Source organism: Acipenser ruthenus, chromosome 2, assembly GCF_902713425.1.
Source record: "Acipenser ruthenus chromosome 2, fAciRut3.2 maternal haplotype, whole genome shotgun sequence".
NCBI lineage: Eukaryota > Metazoa > Chordata > Actinopteri > Acipenseriformes > Acipenseridae > Acipenser > Acipenser ruthenus.
In genome coordinates this window covers 12,284,319-12,303,266 of record NC_081190.1, presented here as the reverse complement: position 1 = coordinate 12,303,266, position 18,948 = coordinate 12,284,319, and the positions used below count along the sequence as shown (strand labels likewise).

Genomic DNA, 18,948 nt, shown 5'->3' with positions numbered 1-18,948 from the left:
AACACCGAAACCTATGGTCATTACACATCTAAAGTAGTTGATGTTTGGCAGTGAATAAGCGTTTTTGTTACTTTAAAAAAAGTGACCGGAGGTGCTGACTGCCTTAGTTGTCCTGACATGAACATTTCGCGGTACCTTTGTAGACACTGCGCTCGAGTCACTCATGTGACTCATTGCTACCAACTACTGGTAACAAAACAACACAAATATTAATTTTAATTCTGAATGGAGTTGTATCTCCCTGTATCCTTCATGTGCTTAATCATTGTGTTTTGTGGTATGTGTTCCGTGGTAATGTTTGAAAAGGTCTAGGACTTCAAACCTTCCTGTCTCAATTTCCCCATCATCTTTCTTCTCTGTGGAATATATTTTGTACAATTACAACAATAACGTGCCATGGATTCTGTTGTCTTGCACTGGTCACAATCTCCACCGTCATGCTTGCCTGTGATATTAAGTAATTTAATAACAGCGCAATGTCCTATTCTAATTCTACTCCAGATTATTTCCTCTCTTCTATTTTTACACCTACTGTGTGCCTTCTTATCAACCACTGGACAAATGTTAAAACAATGCCTCCCTTTTTCATCACTATTCCACTGCTCTTGCCATGTCATCAAAACCTTCCTCTTGACAATACTGTGTACCTCTGTCCTACCCAATGAAATGTTCATGTCTATTGTATCCTGTGTTGCATTTTTTTGCCATTAAATCCACTCTTTCATTTGCCCTTATTCCGATATGTGCAGGAATCCAAATAAAACTCTTATTCCTTTATAAAACAACTCGTTATACACATGTCTGATTTTTCATACTATATCCTGTCTAGCTTTAGATACCCCTGATTCAATTGCCATAACAGAAGAGAATATTATTACTCTGTCAGGTCTGACATAATGTATCCATTCCATAGCTGATGATATGGCAATCATTTCTGCAGTAAACACAGATAATTGATCAGACAACCTTAATGATTTTCCCAAATCAAATGTTGTCACATAAAAAGCTGATGACACTCTTCCACTATCAGTGTTCTTTGATCCATCCGTGTATATATTGTAGCAGCGGCAGAACTGAAGAGCCAATCTTGGCCGGGGTTACGGCATCAGCACCCTCCCAAAAGGGGTCATGGAATAAGAGAGCAGCAGGGAATGGAGGGGTGCTAGAGAAGAGGAGGAGTCAGCTCTTCATAACGAGAAGCAGGGGCAGATGTTCTCTCGCTGGAGTCCAACCTACTGAGACGAGCAGGACAGTGCTGAGAAATACGAATAGAGAAACTGGACGAGACAGCGTGGCTGCAGCGGATAGCAGTCAAATAGAAACAGAGAGAAGAGGGACTCGGTTGCCTGTTAACCAACTCTGTGTGTACTTTAATACAATTTGAATTCAGCCCCTGAATTCCTGTCTCGCGGCCCTCATTTCTGAGATCGTTACAATATATATACCTCATTTTTTCGCTATACCCTTCTACTCGCCTCTTCGCAGTTGTTTTTATCTTCCACCCCTTGTAATTTTTCTCTTAAGATTAATTATATATTCGGCTCTATTAACTGCCATGGTGGTTAATTGACGGTTAGCATTCGTCAATTTCATTTCATTTACTTTAAACTGCTCTACTATTTCTGAACTCCTTCTACCAAATGCATTTAATTGCGCATCTCCAGTATAAAATTCCCAATGCTCAGTACTTGCTTTGTTGGATGGTTATCATACTAAGCATACTATTACTAAGATATCCAATAATTTATTCACAGTCTCAGTCTCATTAGATTTAATGGCAACTCACCAGTTTCCACTTGTAATGCATTCATAGGAGATGTTTTAAAAGCTTGATATTGAATCCTATCCATTTTTCTTTCCTATCTCGCTGTGCAGTGCTTAGTCTAGCACTAAATAAATACATCAATTGAGTGCATATAGTACACATCTTATCTAATCTTACATAGTTTTGCAATTATTAGTTTGCCATGTCACACTTTTATAAGAGTAAACAGCAAAGTGTAATAAAGCAAAGTAAAGCCTAGATAAGCATGGCAAAACCCAGCAAGGTATGGTAGAGCTTTTAAAAACATGGAAAATCATGGTAAACGCATACTAGAACCATGGAAAAAAATAAAGTGCACATTTTAGAAGGCTACATACACTTAACACTAAACTATGAATATGGAAACATAGTATGGAGTATTGTGCAGTCAAAAATTAAAAGGCTTAAAAAAAAAAGCAAAAACAATATGTTCAAATAAATAAAATATTCAAAGTTTATTTTATATATATATATATATATATATATATATATATATATATATATATATATATATATATATAATTTAAATCAACAGGTAAGAATTTGTTACCTGGGAAATCAGAGAAATTCACAAACTGGAATTGTGTTGATATCAAACAGGGGCATCAATATCACACTGAAAATAGTGCCCATCTGTTAACAGTGGTGTTGCTGGGGAGGCTGCGAGCAGAGCTCTGCATGTTGACAGGGACTCCCGCAGATCACAGGGAAATGGAGACATGAGTGTGCACAGACGTACTGCCAACAAAAACCCAGGGAAGCTGAAGCAGCTTTACAGGAGATGTGCCGAGCTGCAGTTCAGACTGTGACCTGTGGGGCGGCGCTAGTCTCAGGTGTCAGGTTGATGAGAGAGTTGCTGGCCTGGGCTAGCTCAGTGATGGACACTCGGCCACGCTGTCTGATAAACTGAGCGACAGCAGACAGCTCCTCCGGAGTGATGAAGATAAACTTCCCCCGGTCGTCAATCACACCTGCAACACAGACCCAGCATGGTTCATTCAGTGCATGTTGTACAGTCAGTGTGTGTCTGATGATACAAGAAAGCTTTCTCTCCATGTTAACACTTAGCTAACATCAAATTTAACAGGACTCTAGATAATCCCCATGAATCTTATATTTTTCATAGTCAAGTATACAGTTAATGTAGTAACACTGGAAAGATTGAACAAACCTACAGATTTGACACATAGTGCCGACTTTGTGTTTCCAACCATATATAACAGACCCCTTCAGTTTATGGAGCAACAGATTGCAGATTCACAAGGAATCAGGGCTGTGTTCTACAGCCCAGTGTTCAGGCGTTTACTCAGTGCTGCAGAAACCTCAGACAAAATACAACATTTTACTGCTCAAAACATGCCGTAATTAGATCCAATAACATGAGCAGATTGTTGTATGCATGGCAAGGCAGTGTTAACCTGTCCAGCTATGTAAGTGTGACTGTGCTATTGTCTCTCTGTATTGACTGTATTCTTCTCCCTGATGTGAATAGGTCGCCCCCTAGAGGGTAACAAGCAGCATTTCAGGCAGGCCACACTGAGATAGGAGTAACTGGTTAAAACAATGCAGCAGTGAAAAGGTACATTTTTACTGGACAGCACAGGAACTGAAACTGAACTGAGACAATTAAATACAACTGTGCACCAAACAATAACACTCTGTCTCTCTTGGTGTGTTGGTGTCGTGGCATGTAAGTTTTATACAATGCTGCGAATACGTAGTCACTAACTCCTATGGTTTCTGAGATAGTAGGTTATGACACTGGTGCTGGCAGCTTTATAAAATGAGTGACATGAAAGGGTTTATTTTTCTTGTACGATACCCACAGAATCAGCGGAGTACAGCGGCCCGCAGCACTCAAACGTGTTATAACTCTGAGGCTGGTGCAGGGCGCCCTGCTGTGATCTTGACAGGAGCTGTGGGCATCAGTTCAGTCTGCTTACCTGTCAGAGTCCCGTCAGCAATCAGATACTGGAGTCTGTCGATGGCATCCTGAGGAGAGACAACAGAACACACACACACACACACATGACTCCGGAGCCAATTAACCTGTCCTGTCCTCCACAAACACAGTGCCTGATCGTTACAAGGTGTCTGCGCGGACTGTGTGCAGTGTGACTCCTTCCTTACTCAGTTTAACCAGACAAACAGATTAAGACAGACATGCACATAGATGGACACGTTGAGAGAAGAAAAAAAAAAAAAAAAATCACCTGTTGCAAATAGATCAATAAGTGAATTATATTTTTCATATCGCTATTACACGTTTTAATTTTGTATAGATGTAAACATAAAGGGACTGGGTGATTTTTTTAGGGTTTTAGAATTGTTTTGCGTTATTAAAGTGTACATTTGGTCTTAGTGGAGCTATATATATGTTTAATAATTGGCTGTAGAAACTCACCTGTGTTCGCAGCCCAAAATGAGAGGCCAGGTCCTCCAGCAAAACTACCTTCGCAGCCTGGGGGAAGAGACACTGTTACTGTTTATCAGGGGGGCACACATAAAATACTGCTACTGTACAGGGGGCGTCGGCACTGATACACACACGCACAAAGAGGGGCATGCACACTGACAGATATTGCTTCTGTACAGCAGGACGGACACACACTACTACTGTATAGTGGGAGCTGAAGGACTGGGAGGGAGGCAGTGTGGTCTAGTGATTACAGCTGAGTGACTGGGAGGGAGGCAGTGGTCTAGTGGTTAGAGCTGAGGGACTAGGAGGGAGGCGTTGTTATCCAGTAGCTGTGCTCAGTACAGAGTGGTATTTTCAGGTTACTCACCTTGATGTGATTGATGAATTCCTGCAGAAGGTTGTGAGACTGGAATTGAAAAAGAAACAGACAGACAGACCAGACAGACAGACAGACAGACAGACAGGGTGAGTTCTTCTGATCACATCCTCCTCCATACACTTGCTGCATTACAAAGAGAAGCTGTGGAGAGTATCCAAGCTGCTGGCCCGTAGAGAAGGGCACTCTGCTACACAAACTCCTCTTGGGTTAAAACAGAGAGCGGAACAAAGTCTTTAACTTTTAGTTTTAATTAAGGTAAAATAAATAAAAAACTGTGGGCAGTCAAATTATTACCAGAGATCAGTTCACAATATATTTCTGAAAATAATAATAATAATAATAATAATAATAATAATAATAATAATAATAATAATAATACAGTACCTAGTATGAATATTTACTTTTGGCAAGACAGCCAAGTGTAGTAAATAATATATAATGGCACTATTTTTTCTTAAATCTATATTTTATTGTGGTCACACTACTTTTGCTGTTTCCACAGAGTAATAGACCCCCAGCTCCTCACCTCCTCCTCAGTCATGTCCTCCTGCAGCCCCTCTTCCTCCACGCTGAACTGCTCCTTCAATCTCAAATACTCCTCCTGCTCCTGACGCTCTGCCTCCTCCTTTGCTCTGCGCTCCTCTGCCTCCTGCCAACACACAGCGAGCATGATGAGGATACACCATGCATTAACACAGACAGACACAGTGAGCACAATGGGGATACACCACGCATTAACACAGACACACACAGCAAGCACAATGAGGATACACCACGCATTAACACAGACACACACACAGCGAGCATGATGAGGATACACCATGCATTAACACAGACAGACACAGTGAGCACAATGGGGATACACCACGCATTAACACAGACACACACAGCAAGCACAATGGGGATACACCACGCATTAACACAGACACACACACAGCAAAGCAGAACTGGGATACTAACAATGAGCACAGGGTTACAGCATGCAACACACACACACACACACTGCAGTGTTGTTCTTACCCTGTGCTGCTCATCCAGTCGGTTTCTCTCCTCCTCTCTCTTTCTTTCTTCATCTCTCTGCTGATCAGTTCGTTTCCGCTCCTCCCGTTCCTCCTGCTCTGCCTGCAACAAACCACAGTCAACTCAACCAGCCCCCCAACCGGCCAGCTTCTAACCACCCAGCCCCCAACAACCTAGCCAGTCCCTAACCACCGATACCCCAACCAGCCAGACCCCTCCTAACAGATGCCCCATCTCTACAGATCAGTCCCTTCTTTACACCTCTCTGGCCTTTCCTCCAGTTTCTGATTTCCTCTCGGCATGCATCTCCTCCAGTTTGCACTAGTTTCTCTCCCTCTCCTCCTTTCCCCTCTACCTCTCTCTGCGCCTTCCTGGCCTGCTTCTCCTCCAGTTTGCGCTGTTTCTTCGCTCCGATCTTTGCTCCAGTCTGACACTCTGTAAACTGCTCCTCTTCCTCGACCACCTCGTGTTCCTCTATGGATAGAGGTGGAGAAGAGAGAGAAGGAGATTGGTAAGTGGATTCAGCCTGTTTATATTCAACTTTTACCTGTTGAAATCCTTAACGAGCTGGGTGAGGGGGAGTGGGGAGGGGTGTGACTTCAGGCTGAGCCACCATGTAACACAGTCCTGCACTGCACAGACACACGGATGAGGTACAGCCCTGTGTACAGACACACAGTGAAGAGAGTCACAGACACAGCCCAGTGTACATACACACTGTAAACAGACAGACAGGCACAGTCCAGTGTACAGACACACACCCACAGGGCACTGTATATGGAGAGACACAGAGAGAGGAGTATCTCTTCCTCTCACTGCTTCTCTGCTGGTCCATTCCTGAACACACAGCTTGTACACTCACACAGATTCCTCTTACCCTCGTCCTCTTGCTCTTCTGCTCTCTGAGCTCTCCGCTGGGCCATCACCCTGCTCCCAAGGTTCCTGCGTCTGCGTGGCATCCCTGCACCACGCTCCTCCGCCACTAGGGGGCGAGCTCTCCCTGCCACAGCAGCTGAAACATCCTGCTGCTGCTGCCTGTCTGCTGTGTGAGTGAGAGACAGACATCACCACACATTTCCACCACTGGAGGATCTCCAGCCAACACATATCGCTACCTGTTTTTAATAATCTTACCTATATCCGGATAGCAGAAAAATAGTTCTCTTGAACTATTGTTGGATACATTATTATTTTTTTAACACTTAAAATGTATATTGCTGTTTCAAATGATTCATTTTCAAAAATGATTTTGTTATTCTTGGTATCATCACTTGTTATGTATCTGTGATTCAATTCTGATATCAACAAGAAAATGACATAATATTGGCATAAGTAATGACATTTTTAACATTACTAACATTTCATAAAAGAATAATTACAATTATTAGCCTTACAAAAAGCGACATTACCGCATGTCTGTAAAGAAGATTCAATGACCCTCATTTCTTTTGTTTGAAAGCCTGTGTTTGCTTTTCATTTTGCACATTTATTCAAAAACAGCACAAAAGAACACCTTTCTGACAGTACCAACTAAACCCAGTTGCTTATTGTCTTCGTTTTACAACTAGAAAAACTACTGCACTGGGATCAAATTGACTCCCAGGTTACCGTACAGTACGTGGGAAAGACAATTATATTAATCAAACAGTGCCATTTCCATAACCCGACATAGAAGAACAATCACTCAATGTGTTATAGTCAGAGTTCATCTGTAAACACAAAGGTACTGCATCATATCATTAAGGAAGTGGGACAGCATGTTTGTTTCTAGACCTAAGGTATTGATTTTGAGTTGAACTAGCTTCCATACATGCTTCAGGTTCTTGCTTTTGGGTTTCATGCCTTATTGCTGGTGTTGGTAGCTGCATGCCGACTTTGCCTAGCCATGTTTTAACATAATCTTCAGGGCTGCACTAATCTGATGAACAGGAGCGACAACTGCCAGTTTTTTGGTGTTTCACCGCTTCAGTTGCGAAATAAAACTAGTAATTTTCCTACTTATAGATGTTGCATCCTAAAATATATTGCTATTCTCGGCTGTCAGAGAAAATGGTACGACACAAGCGAACCCCTGGTTATAGTCATTCTACTGTAGCTTCACAGATACAGTGCCCCTTTTTTCTAATATTGTTCAGCACATTTATAGATGGGATTCTCTCAACATCCCCTAAACATTTCAGCACAGTCACATTATAAGGATTAGCCACATGAAGTAATTTCTTTTAAAAAAGGATGTGCAGCGCTATACATATGGTGCAGCCCGAGGTCTTGGTTCCAGGAACCATGTACACTTCATGCACTAACCCAGCAGTGTGCTATTGACACATACAGACACTAGATACACAGGGCACGGTCCTGACATTTAGGAGTTTTTTTTATTATTTTTTATTCAGTCATATGACGCTTGACTCCAAATATGAACACATCATCCTGGATATTGTAATTTATTTTAGCAAGCTGATAGATGAAACTGTGCAGTAATATGTGTGTACCGGTATAATACATTCGTTTCCAGCGCTGTACTTGATGCATGCGTTCTTTGGTTTACAATACCTTGCTTATTACTGTTAGTACAGTATAGTGAAAATGTTATTTAACTGTTTTCGTCTTCCTTGTGTTGACGACGGCTAGCTGTATTGGCATTCTTTTTGTTATGTATCATGCTCTCTTTGTGCATTTATTTTTTTGGTGGTGTTTGTATTGCATAATGCGAATGCATATTGAAGCAAAGGGATGTGTTATAACATTTTTGTTTGTTTGTTTTTGTATTTACTAGATTTTGGACTTCTTTGCCGCTGACTAGTGCTAAAATACTCTAGGGACTCAAATGTCGTAAAGTTACCGTTTAGTACACCATTGGCTAATCCACTTGTGCAGTTGCAATTTGTACACTTGACTGCAAGCCTAGCCTCTTGTATCTGAAATCGTTCAACTAAAAAGGTGCTGAAATCGGGCTTCGGATACTTGTTGAGGTTTTGCTGAAAGCCTTACCAGCGCGCGCAACTCCAGTTTGCACCCATGTAACGTTGCCACTTCTAAGTTAAAGTTAAATGCCTGTTGAACACCCTTTGAATACGGTCCATGATTTTAAGTAAGCCTTACGTGTGCAGAACTAGCTGGAACTTGCGGTGCACGATCGTACTGTAACAACAACACGTTCATGATGTAAAAAGCGAGTGTGAAACAGCTGATATGATGACATAGGTTGTTAAGCGTTTTGTAAGTGCGATCGAGAATCGAATTCACAATACTTGGGTTCCCATTACAGTAGCAGATCCTGAAATGAAATCACAGCACATCAGTACCCTCACCTTGCTCTGCCTGCCCTCTCACTTTAGTGATGAAGAAAATCAAAACTGCTAAGATTACAGCCGCCACAACATACAGTACAGGATCCATCTTGGAACACCCCCGACACGTGACCTGAGCGCACGAAGGACACGTATACAGACTTCAAGCGCTCTCGACACGTGACGGGTTTTGGTTAAAGGCGCAGTGACCCATTTTTTTTAAACTTTGGAAATATCGCAACTATTGGCAGTTGGTATAAGTGTGACAAGTCCTCTTTCTGTTTTATTTTCTTATAACGAGCGTGATGACGGCTTCTTGTAATACTAATGTAGGGTCAAGAAAGCACATACCCTAAAACTAGTTACAAGTTTGTGTGATTTAAACAAAGTACATTGTGTGATTTAAACAAGTAGATTGAAAAAGAGATGCGTTGTACAAATCTACCGAGCATCCTCTAGAAGCCACCATTCCAGCCCAGTCCCGAGTGTGCTGACTGTCACATACAGAAATATGGCCAACAGAGCAGAGCCCCTTACTGAGCTTAACCAGAGTGGGATGCAGTTCCTGGCTTTCCACGTGCTTATTCGGTGCTTTACCTTGCTTATTTTTACTTTCCTCTGCTCTTGAACACATTGCTATACGTTTACCATACTACACTGCACTATCCTATAAGGGTCTGACAGTCTGAATTTAGCTGTGATTGATAAGCGTGAATGAGCACTACACACAGATCCAACAAAAAAAGGCCAACAAGATGCTCGTATATATTGTGAGAAGTGTTAAATTTAAATCAAGAGAAGTAATGTTAAAACTTTACAATGCATTAGTAAGACATCAACTAGAATATTGTGTTCAGTTCTGGTCACCTCGTTACAAAAAGGATATTGCTGCTTTAGAAAGAGTGCAAAGAAGAGCAACCAGAATTATCCCGGGTTTAAAAGGCATGTCGTATGCAGACAGGCTAAAAGAATTGAATCTATTCAGTCTTGAACAAAGAAGACTACGCGGCAATCTGATTCAAGCATTCAAAATCCTAAAAGGTATAGACAATGTCGACCCAGGGGACTTTTTTGACCTGAAAAAAGAAACAAGGACCAGGGATCACAAATGGAGATTAGATAAAGGGGCATTCAGAACAGAAAATAGGAGGCACTTTTTTACACAGAGAACTGTGAGGGTCTGGAACCAACTCCCCAGTAATGTTGATGAAGCTGACACCCTGGGATCCTTCAAGAAGTTGCTTGATGAGATTTGGGGATCAATAAGCTACTAACAACCAAACGAGCAAGATGGGCTGAATGGCCTCCTATCGTTTGTAAACTTTCTTATGTTCTTATGTCTTTCTTCAGCTAAGGACAAATCCTGGAACATATTGTATTATTATTTATTTCTTAGCCGACGCCCTTATCCAGGGCGACTTACAAGATATTACATTATTTTTACATACAATTCCCCATTTATACAGTTGGGGTTTTCCTGGAGCAATCTAGGTAAAGTACCTTGCTCAAGGGTACAGCAGCAGTGTCCCCCACTGGGGATTGAACCCACAACACTCCGGTCAAGAGTCCAGAGCCTTAACCACTACTCCACACTGTAGCGTTTCACAAGCAGGCAGGAAGAAAGGAGACAACACGCTTGATTCAGGTTCAATTGCTTTAATTACTCAGAGATCACTGCTTTGGTTGCGTCACTGCAATCCTGAAACTATAACCAGCTTTCAGAACACAAACATAATTGCGGTGCAGCGGCTTTAATAACGTAGCCCCGCCCCTTAGCAAATCAAATGCCGACCCCCTACACGCATCCCATTGGTCCTCAGCCACTCACCCGGACCAATAGGCACAGACAAAAAATAACCAATCACAGGGGATACATAGACGGCACCATGCGCAGGCTACGGGTGCGTTCACGGAGATCATTCTGCGCAAATTCTGTGCAGAATCTGACCAGTTTAGCCAATGGTCGTCTATGAATTGGTCAGATTCTGCACAGAATCTGCGCAGAATGATCTCCGTGAACGCGCTCTACATGTACACGCAGGACAGACTCTGAGCATGAGCAGCTGACGCCATGCTGTCGTGACGACATAAACGAGCGCCATTAGAAAATATCTCCTGTGTAAGCAGTGGACTTTGCGACTTGAAATAAATTTAGAAAGGTGAGCGACAATTAACCTTATTTTACTGGTTATGTGTGTCAGTGAATATTTAATAGGAGGCTGTGTGGTCCAGTGGTTAAAGAAACGGGCTTGTAACCAGTAGGTCCCTGGTTCAAATCCCACCTCAGCCACTGACTCATTATGTGACCCTGAGCAAGTCACTTCACCTCCTTGTGCTCCGTCTTTCGGGTGAGACGTATTTGTAAGTGACTCTGCAGCTGATGCATAGTTCACACACCCTAGTCTCTGTAAGTCGCCTTGGATAAAGGCGTCTGCTAAATAAATAATAATAATAATAGCATTAATTACTGATTAACTACCTTAAAAACGTATGGCAGAAATTGCTTTGTTGAATACTGTACCTTAATCGATCAATCGTTAATGGGAGAGGTTTGTTTGTAAATCGCACTTTTCAAACATATATTTTGATACGAGTAAGTTTACATGTGGACAATCGAGTAATCATTATAGTGCTGCAACATAATTTGACATCCATTGAACTCCGTTAATTCGGTTTTGAAACTGCTCTTTGGTTCTCTCAGAGCCCAGCTCCGTCATCTTCCCTGCAAACCCCCGGAAAATGTGGTTATTGTATTTTTCTGCTGCCCATTTAGTGCTCATTGGATCCTGCCTTTGCTCCAGATAGATATTAAAACCCTGCTTTCTTCATCAGGGATTTTGCACAAGCGTCCTTCAGACATTGTCCGACATCTGTAATGTGTGGAGTAGTAGTTAGGGCTCTGGGGCCGGTTGCACAAAAAAAGTCTTAACTTAAGTCTAAGACTTAGTTCAAGTCCAGTGAAATTGGTCTAACGTAAGACCTTGAGAAGTCTGTTGCACAAAGCAAAACTTAGCAGGTCTTACGTAAGACTGGGCTTCAGCTACTGTTGCTAAGCAACGAAGACCGGTCTTATTTTTTCAAGTCTGTTTGAAAAAAAAAATGTCTGGTGACGGCAAAGTGAAGAAATTTAATTTTAGCGAAGAATAAAAATTGGCAATTGTAGAAGAAGTAATTATTAAAAAAGAAATAATATTGGGGAGGTTAGGGGTGTCATTAAAAAATTCGAACAAAAATAAAGCCTGGCAAGAAATTACTGGACGGGTAAATGCCATCATCCCAGCCGTAAATCGCACTGTCAATGAATTTTTTTTTTTAAAAATGGAAAAATCTGCTGTCTGAGGCCAAAAAAGAAACCAAAAACTGCAGGCGGCCTTTTTGAAAAACTTTCCAAGTTAACATCTTTAATAATAGATATTTATGGGGAAACAAGTCCCATTTTCAATGGAATTGAAGGGGGTGTAGAGACGGGAATAGAGGGTGCCACGGTGATGGTTACAGCAGGTAAATTAAAATAAGTTAGTTTGAGTCTATATTTTGAAATACCTTTTTAATTAAAAATGTATCCAGTCAGTAGTATTCCTATATTCAAAATCCCACTCTGTTTTAGTGGAGGTCTTGTGAAAAAAAAATCTGGTAATCACTGAATTTCAAACAGTATAAATCTGGTTTTGGTAAATACAATAAATACATAAATGAAATTCATCGTTTTTTATAGAACCGTGCAGTGAAATCATATATACATTACCGTGGCATCCTAACGACTCAGTGGAACTGCAGCAGGAGTCCTTCGATATCGACACTGTGCTAAGTAAGTTTGTGTACAATACAAAGCACACGTAGCCCAAGAAATGAAGTGCTCATTTTGACTGAATGTTGTATGTTTTCTTAATTGGTAACGTTTTTGAAATACTTTGCCTACGCGTCCCCTTGTTTATCAACAGTTAAACATTTCCACAATAATACAGGCTTTATGTTTCAGGTACTCGGCACCCAAACAAATCACATGAATTCTACATACAAAAAAACGGAATATTTAAAAATAAGTTATTTATTGATGTGTTTATTTACAGATTTTGAAGATGACAGCCCCGTTCCCACCAAAAAAAGAAAAACCAAAGTACAAAAAGAAGACATTTTTATTGAAGTGCTGGAATTGCAAAAGGGAAATCTTTTGTTGGAAAGGGAAAAACTCGATTTGGAAATTAAAATGCTAAAATTAAAAATAGCCCAATTAGAACAGGGTCAATAAACGGGAAGGAATTGGTATAGGGTCACATTATTATTAATAATAATAATAATAATAATAATAATAATAATAATAATAATAATAATAATAAGAGTTGTTATATTGTGAATGTGTATAATTAAATAAAATATTTTTTGTTCCTATTGGAAAAAATGATTAGTGAGCACAGTTCTTGTTGCACTCCCTGCTTCTGCATTGCATGGACATATATCCTGTGGTACTGAGTCATCAGGGAGAGGGAAATCTGCAGGGTCTCCAAGATTTCGTAGTCTGTAATAAAGAAGGAACAGTTTTGTCCTAGCCATACATACATGTTTATAATTGTAGAGTTATATCCTACAAAAACACGGTAAAACATATTGTAAATTGAAAGTTAAACCGCTTTGCATTCGACAAACATCACAATATAACTCGAAAAAAAAAATCATCCATACCTTGCAAAATTGTGTAGTGCTGCTGTTGCACATATAATTGCACACATCCTATCTGGAGCCATTCGGATCTCTCCGTGTAGGATGTGAAAACGCCGCTTCTACACCCCGATGCATCTTTCCACTGTGTTCCGTGTTTTGGAATGAGCCTGATTGTAATTGGCCTGTGCAGGACTGTGAGGGTGGAGAGAGGGCGTCGTAAACCACGGTTTTAAGGCATAAGCACTATCCCCATGAAGAAAGCCCTGCACAATTCCGCTGTCAAAAGCGGTGTGGATTGAACTGTTGAGCAATATTCTTGAGTCATGGGTGCTGCCTGGCCACTGCGCTACAATGTTGCTAATAAGGAGGCTAGGATCCGAAATTATTTGTACTTTAATTGAATGATAACCCTTTCTGTTGACATATATATTCTCATTCTGATATGGAGCCTGAATTTTAATATGTGTGCCATCAACCGCACCCACAACAATCCAGCGTTCTCATAAAACCTTCCTTTAAGTTTCCGCAGTTTGGACGGGTCTGTTGAAAACGTAATGAAGTGGTTCCGTTTTCTTTGCAGCGACTGAGATACGCGGTGGACAATCCTGCTGGCTGGCGATTTGTGAATTCATGTGAAGTCTCCAACAACATTTAAAAAACTTCCAGTGGCATAGAAACGAACTGGCACACAAACTTGAATGATTGCGGGGATGCTGTGGCTTCTGTTAGTTGCAGGCTCCAAGTCATCTTTTTACATTTCCACTAAAGTTAGTACGTCCTCATTGTGGAAACGCAGTCATTCAAACACAGCAATGTTATTTAAATTCTCTAAGGGATTGTGTCTGTCCTTAAATACTCTTTCCCTACGAAATGCCCTTTCATTTAAAAATTCAGCAAAAGCTATTACTGCTGCTGCCATGTTGGCTTCTATAGCAACAGATACTTTTTTTCCATTTAAGCTTGGTGAGAGGGAGGCTTAAAAAAGGACTTAAATTTAGGACCAGGCTCAAATTAAGACTTTTTGTGCAAAGGGTCTTATTTATTTTGGTCTTAAATTTTAAGTCTAAGTCCAAGAAATGGTCTTAAATGCATTTAAGACCTTTTGTGCAACCGGCCCCTGGACTCCTGACCGGAGGGTTGTGGGTTCAATCCCAGGTGGGGGACACTGCTGCTGTACCCTTGAGCAAGGTACTTTACCTAGATTGCTCCAGTAAAAACCCAACTGTATGAATGGGTAATTGTATGTAAAAATAATGTAATTGTATGTAAAAATAATGTGACATCTTGTAACAATTGTGTCGCCCTGGATAAGGGCGTCCGCTAAGAAATAATAATAATAATAATACCAAACAATTAGGTTTAGCCAGTAGTTGCTACACATAGAAAAATGTAAACTACATAACAAAAAAACATGTAGCCACCACTGTTAATTGACATATGACACATATTATCAATACTTAATATAAAAAATACAGAAATGTGTTACCCATGCTACGAGTTGGAGTTTAAATTTGCTTATGTTCCCGCTTTTAATTCCAGTGCTTAAATGAAAAGGCAGCACTGTGATGACGTTGCTGGTTAGCGTGCAGTGCCCGCTGGGTGTTTTCTGCAATCTTTCCAAAATACGCCCTCAGGGCGTTTAAAATGAAAAAAAGTGACTGGAGTCCGTCCTCTTGTCTGGAATACGAACTCAACATTTGAGAGGATAAGAGGACTGATTCCGGAACATGCTCAGTAGTGTTTACACTAGCAAAAAGATCCGACCTCTTAACCTTTTGATCCGGAATATTTGTGCCAGCGTAAACGCACCTAGTGATTACCCTGTTACGAGTTGCGCACGCAGCACTACCCTGTGGGAGCTACACTGTGGGAGCCTTTGTTTTGCAGCAATACCCCTCTCGATTCGAGAGGTGCATTGTGAAATCTGAAACGCCACGTCACTTCGGAGCCAGCCTAGACAGATCACGAATGTTCCTTAGTTTGAACGTAGTTGGTTGTATTTGTTTCCTGTTCTTAAATACTATTGCTATTTAAAATCAAGCTAGAAGTATCTCACATTCAATTCGCAGGAAAACACCAGTCAGAGATGCAGACCAACGATGGCAGGACGGGAAACGCGGATCTCGGAAAGGCCCTGTGCATCATCACCGGAGCATCCAAAGGCTTTGGCAGGAGCTTAGCCCAGCTTGCCAGCCCCCTCCTGCGGCCCGGCTCTGTGATGGTGCTGGTCGCGAGATCGGGGGACAAGCTGCGGGAGGTGCAGTCTGAAATCTCAGGCACTATCCCAGCCAAAGACGGTTTAGAAATTAAATGTGTGGAAGCGGACCTCGGGAGAAAAGAAGGGCTGCAGGAGGTAGTGAGAGTGGTGTCTGGAATCGAACCGCAAGCCATCGACCACGTCCTTCTCATCAACAACGCATGTGAGTATGTTTGGTTCGGTTCTGTGTGTGGAGTGCTGTTTTTCATTACAGTACTACCTGCAACAAGGCGTCGGTCGGTAGCACTGGCTTGGCAGTGACCAGGCCCACTGAGAGGACGGGGAAATTTCCCTGGGGCCCTACGCCCCGAAGGGGTGCCCTGATGAAGGGGGAACTTTTATTTATTTATTTATTTTAAATATATATATAAAATATTTTAAAACAGCTAGCCCTGCACAAGACCCTTTGCATTCCCACCACCACATTAAAAAGAAAAACTCCAGTACTGCACACCGAGCCGATGTGCTTCTGTTGTGTAATGATTGTGTATCCAGGCGCTGTCAAACACTTCCTTTCACACAATGATGTTAACTTTCGCATTTCATATTTTACTACACCAAAAAGCTGAAAAAAAGGCATAGCAATTTTATGTATTTTTTTAAAAGACTTTTAAAAACTTTAAAAGAACCCTAAAGTTGCACAATATATACCACAGTATGATTTATTCTATTATAAAGGTCTATAATTTGCTCAAAACAACACGGTGCAGCAGTTTGTTAAAAAAATTGTATCGTGTAAAATAAACAAAGTACAATGTCGGGACATACCAGTCCTTCCCCGGGGCCCATGACGGCTCTCGGTGGCCCTGGCAGTGACTCTCACAGAAAGCAAGTAATCAATCAATCTTTATTTTATATAGCGCCTTTCATAGTGGACCACCATCACAAAGCGCTTTACAAGATGCAGTAACAACAAGAAAATACATAATACTTTAAAAAATAATGCAGACATAAAAAGTAACTAGTTTCATTACATGGCATTAACATTAGCTAAACAGACTGTTTAGCTTATCCAGATGAACAAATTCCATAGATTTTTTTGTAACTGTGTCATTATTGTAACAGCTTATTAGAGCTTGTTCAGTAATGGCAATTTTGAACCCCTCTCACTGCTTCTCCCCCTCCCCTGTCTTTATTTCTCCAGCTGCACTAGGAGATGTCTCCCGTTTCGCTGCAGATTTCACGTGCCTTGCCGAGGTGGACTCCTACCTTTCCTTCAACGTGAGCTCTATGCTGTGCCTCACTGCCTCCGTGCTGAAGGCGTTTCCACGGCGAGACGGGCTGAGGCGCAGCATGGTCAATGTGAGCTCTCTGTGTGCTCTGCAGCCCTTCAAGTCCTGGTCTCTGTACTGCATGGGCAAGGCTGCCCGGGAGATGCTTTTCAGAGTGCTGGCAGAGGAAGAGCCTGACGTGAGAGTGTTGAACTACGCACCAGGTTTGTATCTGCCACAGCAAAACAAACTCAATGAAAATAAATAGTGCTGTATATGCTAGGGAAAATGTATGGCTTGTAGTACTATGAAACATGTCTGGTATTGATAGCTGTGCTGTATACTGTAGTTTATCAGTGACAGTGTATTAGTGACAGTGAAGGCTGTGCTGTTTATCACAGTGTATTAGTGACAGTGTAGATTGTGTTGTTTATCACAGTGTATCAGTGACAGTGTTTTCTCCTCCTCGCAGGTCCTCTCGATACAGACATGCAGCTGGAGGCTCGCTCACTCTCTGGAGACCTGGAGTTGCGGCAGACCTTCAACAGCTTGCATGCCAGCGGCCAGCTGCTCTCCTGCTCCCAGTCCGCCACCAAACTGATGCAGCAGCTACTGAGAGACGAGTTCGAGTCAGGAGCCCACATAGACTACTACGATGTGTAGAGCCCAGTCTGACAGGAGTGCACATGCGGGCCAGGCCTCTGGAATGACCTGCATATCCTAACAGGTTTTCATTTTGTGAATCTATTGAAAAGTACAAGAAAGTGAGAGTGTGTACCTCAGTCATAACCTGGACACCCCTGCCTACCTGCCAGCCTGCCTTCCTGCTATTCAGTCCTGGGCATCTCTCTAGCAGGGATAGCCAGTTGTGCCTTGTTATTGGATAAAGGCATCTGCTAAATAAACAAATAATAATATTGGGGCTAATGGGAATTGAGTTTAGTTGCACTGGCACTGAAATACAGTTAGCACAAATTCGAATGTTTGCTGAGTTCACTAACAGGGGGTGTCTATCATCCCTCTGCTGTTTGTAAGCAGTACTCACTTTTTTTAAGGGCAAGTTTTTATGTGCAAAATCTACATTCCATTAAATACAAAAATAAAAAAAATCCTTAGCAGCCTTAGTTTCCATTTCTAAGGAGATATTGAATAAAATGTGTTTTAAATGAAGCGCACATAGAAAACATTTACGTTTTTTCTTCCCTAATTCAGTGATGCAAGTTTGATTTATTATTGCCATACAACAGGAAATACCGTCAGTCTAAAGCAGCGCTGAATTATTTTGACTGAATGAACACCTCTGATCTTTTAAAGCAAACCCTTAAAAGGAATGTGTTTATTCAGGTCCAGTGATAAGTCTAATAGGTGTGTCCAGTTATCAGGTATCCCTACACACAAAAAAACTAAACACTAAGAAACAGAACCCTGTGTCTGGAAATGTTTCATTTGTTTTCAGGTGGGGTGTGTAGGTACCGAGCACAGTGAAAATGTCTTTGCTGTGTATGGTGGAATAAACCAAGCCCTGTTTCTGTTTCCCTGCTCACTGTTGTACTGCTCTGTATCATGTCTAAGTCATGCATTGTTGTAATGTGCCTTTCCCTGATGTAAAGAGATGATTTTATTTGAGACACAATCTAATATAAATGTTTTTAATAAAATGCATTCTCATCATTATCCTAGTTCTGTGATCCATGCAGCAATTCACTCCTGTTATTCCAGTACACGTTATTTCAGACAGGGAGGATCGCAGTCCTGAGGTACATAAAGTCCTGGTGTGAGCCAACAGAGGTGGGCTGAATCAAAGACTGTTGTTAATCTTATAGCCAGCAAAAGAGCTTGGGAATTCTATTATTCTATCGTATCTTCTGCATGAAATACAGGGTTTTGAACAATGCGTGTTTCTTGAACA

At 41.4% G+C, this 18,948-nt stretch overlaps 2 protein-coding genes across 5 annotated transcripts; one reads left to right on the top strand and one right to left on the bottom strand.

The window, feature by feature from the left end:
• Positions 1 to 2,336: 2,336 nt before the first annotated feature.
• Positions 2,337 to 9,082, bottom strand: LOC131697854 (DDRGK domain-containing protein 1-like). Of its 2 annotated transcripts, none has more exons than XM_058989552.1 (9): positions 8,934 to 9,082; positions 6,500 to 6,664; positions 5,978 to 6,096; positions 5,623 to 5,724; positions 5,129 to 5,251; positions 4,591 to 4,629; positions 4,209 to 4,265; positions 3,748 to 3,796; positions 2,337 to 2,775 (listed from the first exon to the last, which is right to left on the bottom strand). In XM_058989552.1, the coding sequence occupies exons 1-9, from the start codon at positions 9,019 to 9,021 to the stop codon at positions 2,603 to 2,605; spliced, it is 915 nt and encodes a 304-aa protein (XP_058845535.1). In that variant the 5' UTR covers positions 9,022 to 9,082; the 3' UTR covers positions 2,337 to 2,602. The 2 variants fall into 2 exon arrangements, with proteins under 2 accessions (XP_058845535.1, XP_058845540.1); XM_058989557.1 differs by having other exon boundaries at positions 6,500 to 6,661; positions 8,934 to 9,061.
• A 1,847-nt stretch (positions 9,083 to 10,929) lies between these two features.
• LOC117403851 (sepiapterin reductase-like) lies at positions 10,930 to 18,713 on the top strand. Of its 3 annotated transcripts, XM_058989539.1 has the most exons (5): positions 10,962 to 11,071; positions 12,628 to 12,720; positions 15,641 to 15,991; positions 16,973 to 17,263; positions 17,512 to 18,713. In XM_058989539.1, exons 3-5 carry the CDS (start codon positions 15,658 to 15,660, stop codon positions 17,700 to 17,702), a joined length of 816 nt encoding a protein of 271 aa, XP_058845522.1. In that variant the 5' UTR covers positions 10,962 to 11,071; positions 12,628 to 12,720; positions 15,641 to 15,657; the 3' UTR covers positions 17,703 to 18,713. The 3 variants fall into 3 exon arrangements, with proteins under 3 accessions (XP_058845512.1, XP_058845522.1, XP_058845515.1); XM_058989529.1 differs by lacking the exon at positions 12,628 to 12,720 and having other exon boundaries at positions 10,930 to 11,071; XM_058989532.1 differs by lacking the exons at positions 10,962 to 11,071; positions 12,628 to 12,720 and adding an exon at positions 13,706 to 14,338.
• The last annotated feature ends 235 nt before the right edge of the window (positions 18,714 to 18,948 follow it).

Excerpts from the sequence above, each read along its gene's own strand:
- LOC131697854 (XM_058989552.1), bottom strand. The coding sequence starts at position 9,021 with ATGGATCCTGTACTGTATGTTGTGGCGGCTGTAATCTTAGCAGTTTTG. Across the intron at positions 5,725-5,977 it reads CCAGGAAGGCGCAGAGAGAG|GCAGAGCAGGAGGAACGGGA; the intron begins GTAGAGGGGAAA and ends GGTTTGTTGCAG. Across the intron at positions 2,776-3,747 it reads TGCTGACGGGACTCTGACAG|GTGTGATTGACGACCGGGGG; the intron begins GTAAGCAGACTG and ends TCTGTGTTGCAG.
- LOC117403851 (XM_058989529.1), top strand. The coding sequence starts at position 15,658 with ATGCAGACCAACGATGGCAGGACGGGAAACGCGGATCTCGGAAAGGCC. Across the intron at positions 15,992-16,972 it reads CCTTCTCATCAACAACGCAT|CTGCACTAGGAGATGTCTCC; the intron begins GTGAGTATGTTT and ends TTATTTCTCCAG. Across the intron at positions 17,264-17,511 it reads AGTGTTGAACTACGCACCAG|GTCCTCTCGATACAGACATG; the intron begins GTTTGTATCTGC and ends TCCTCCTCGCAG.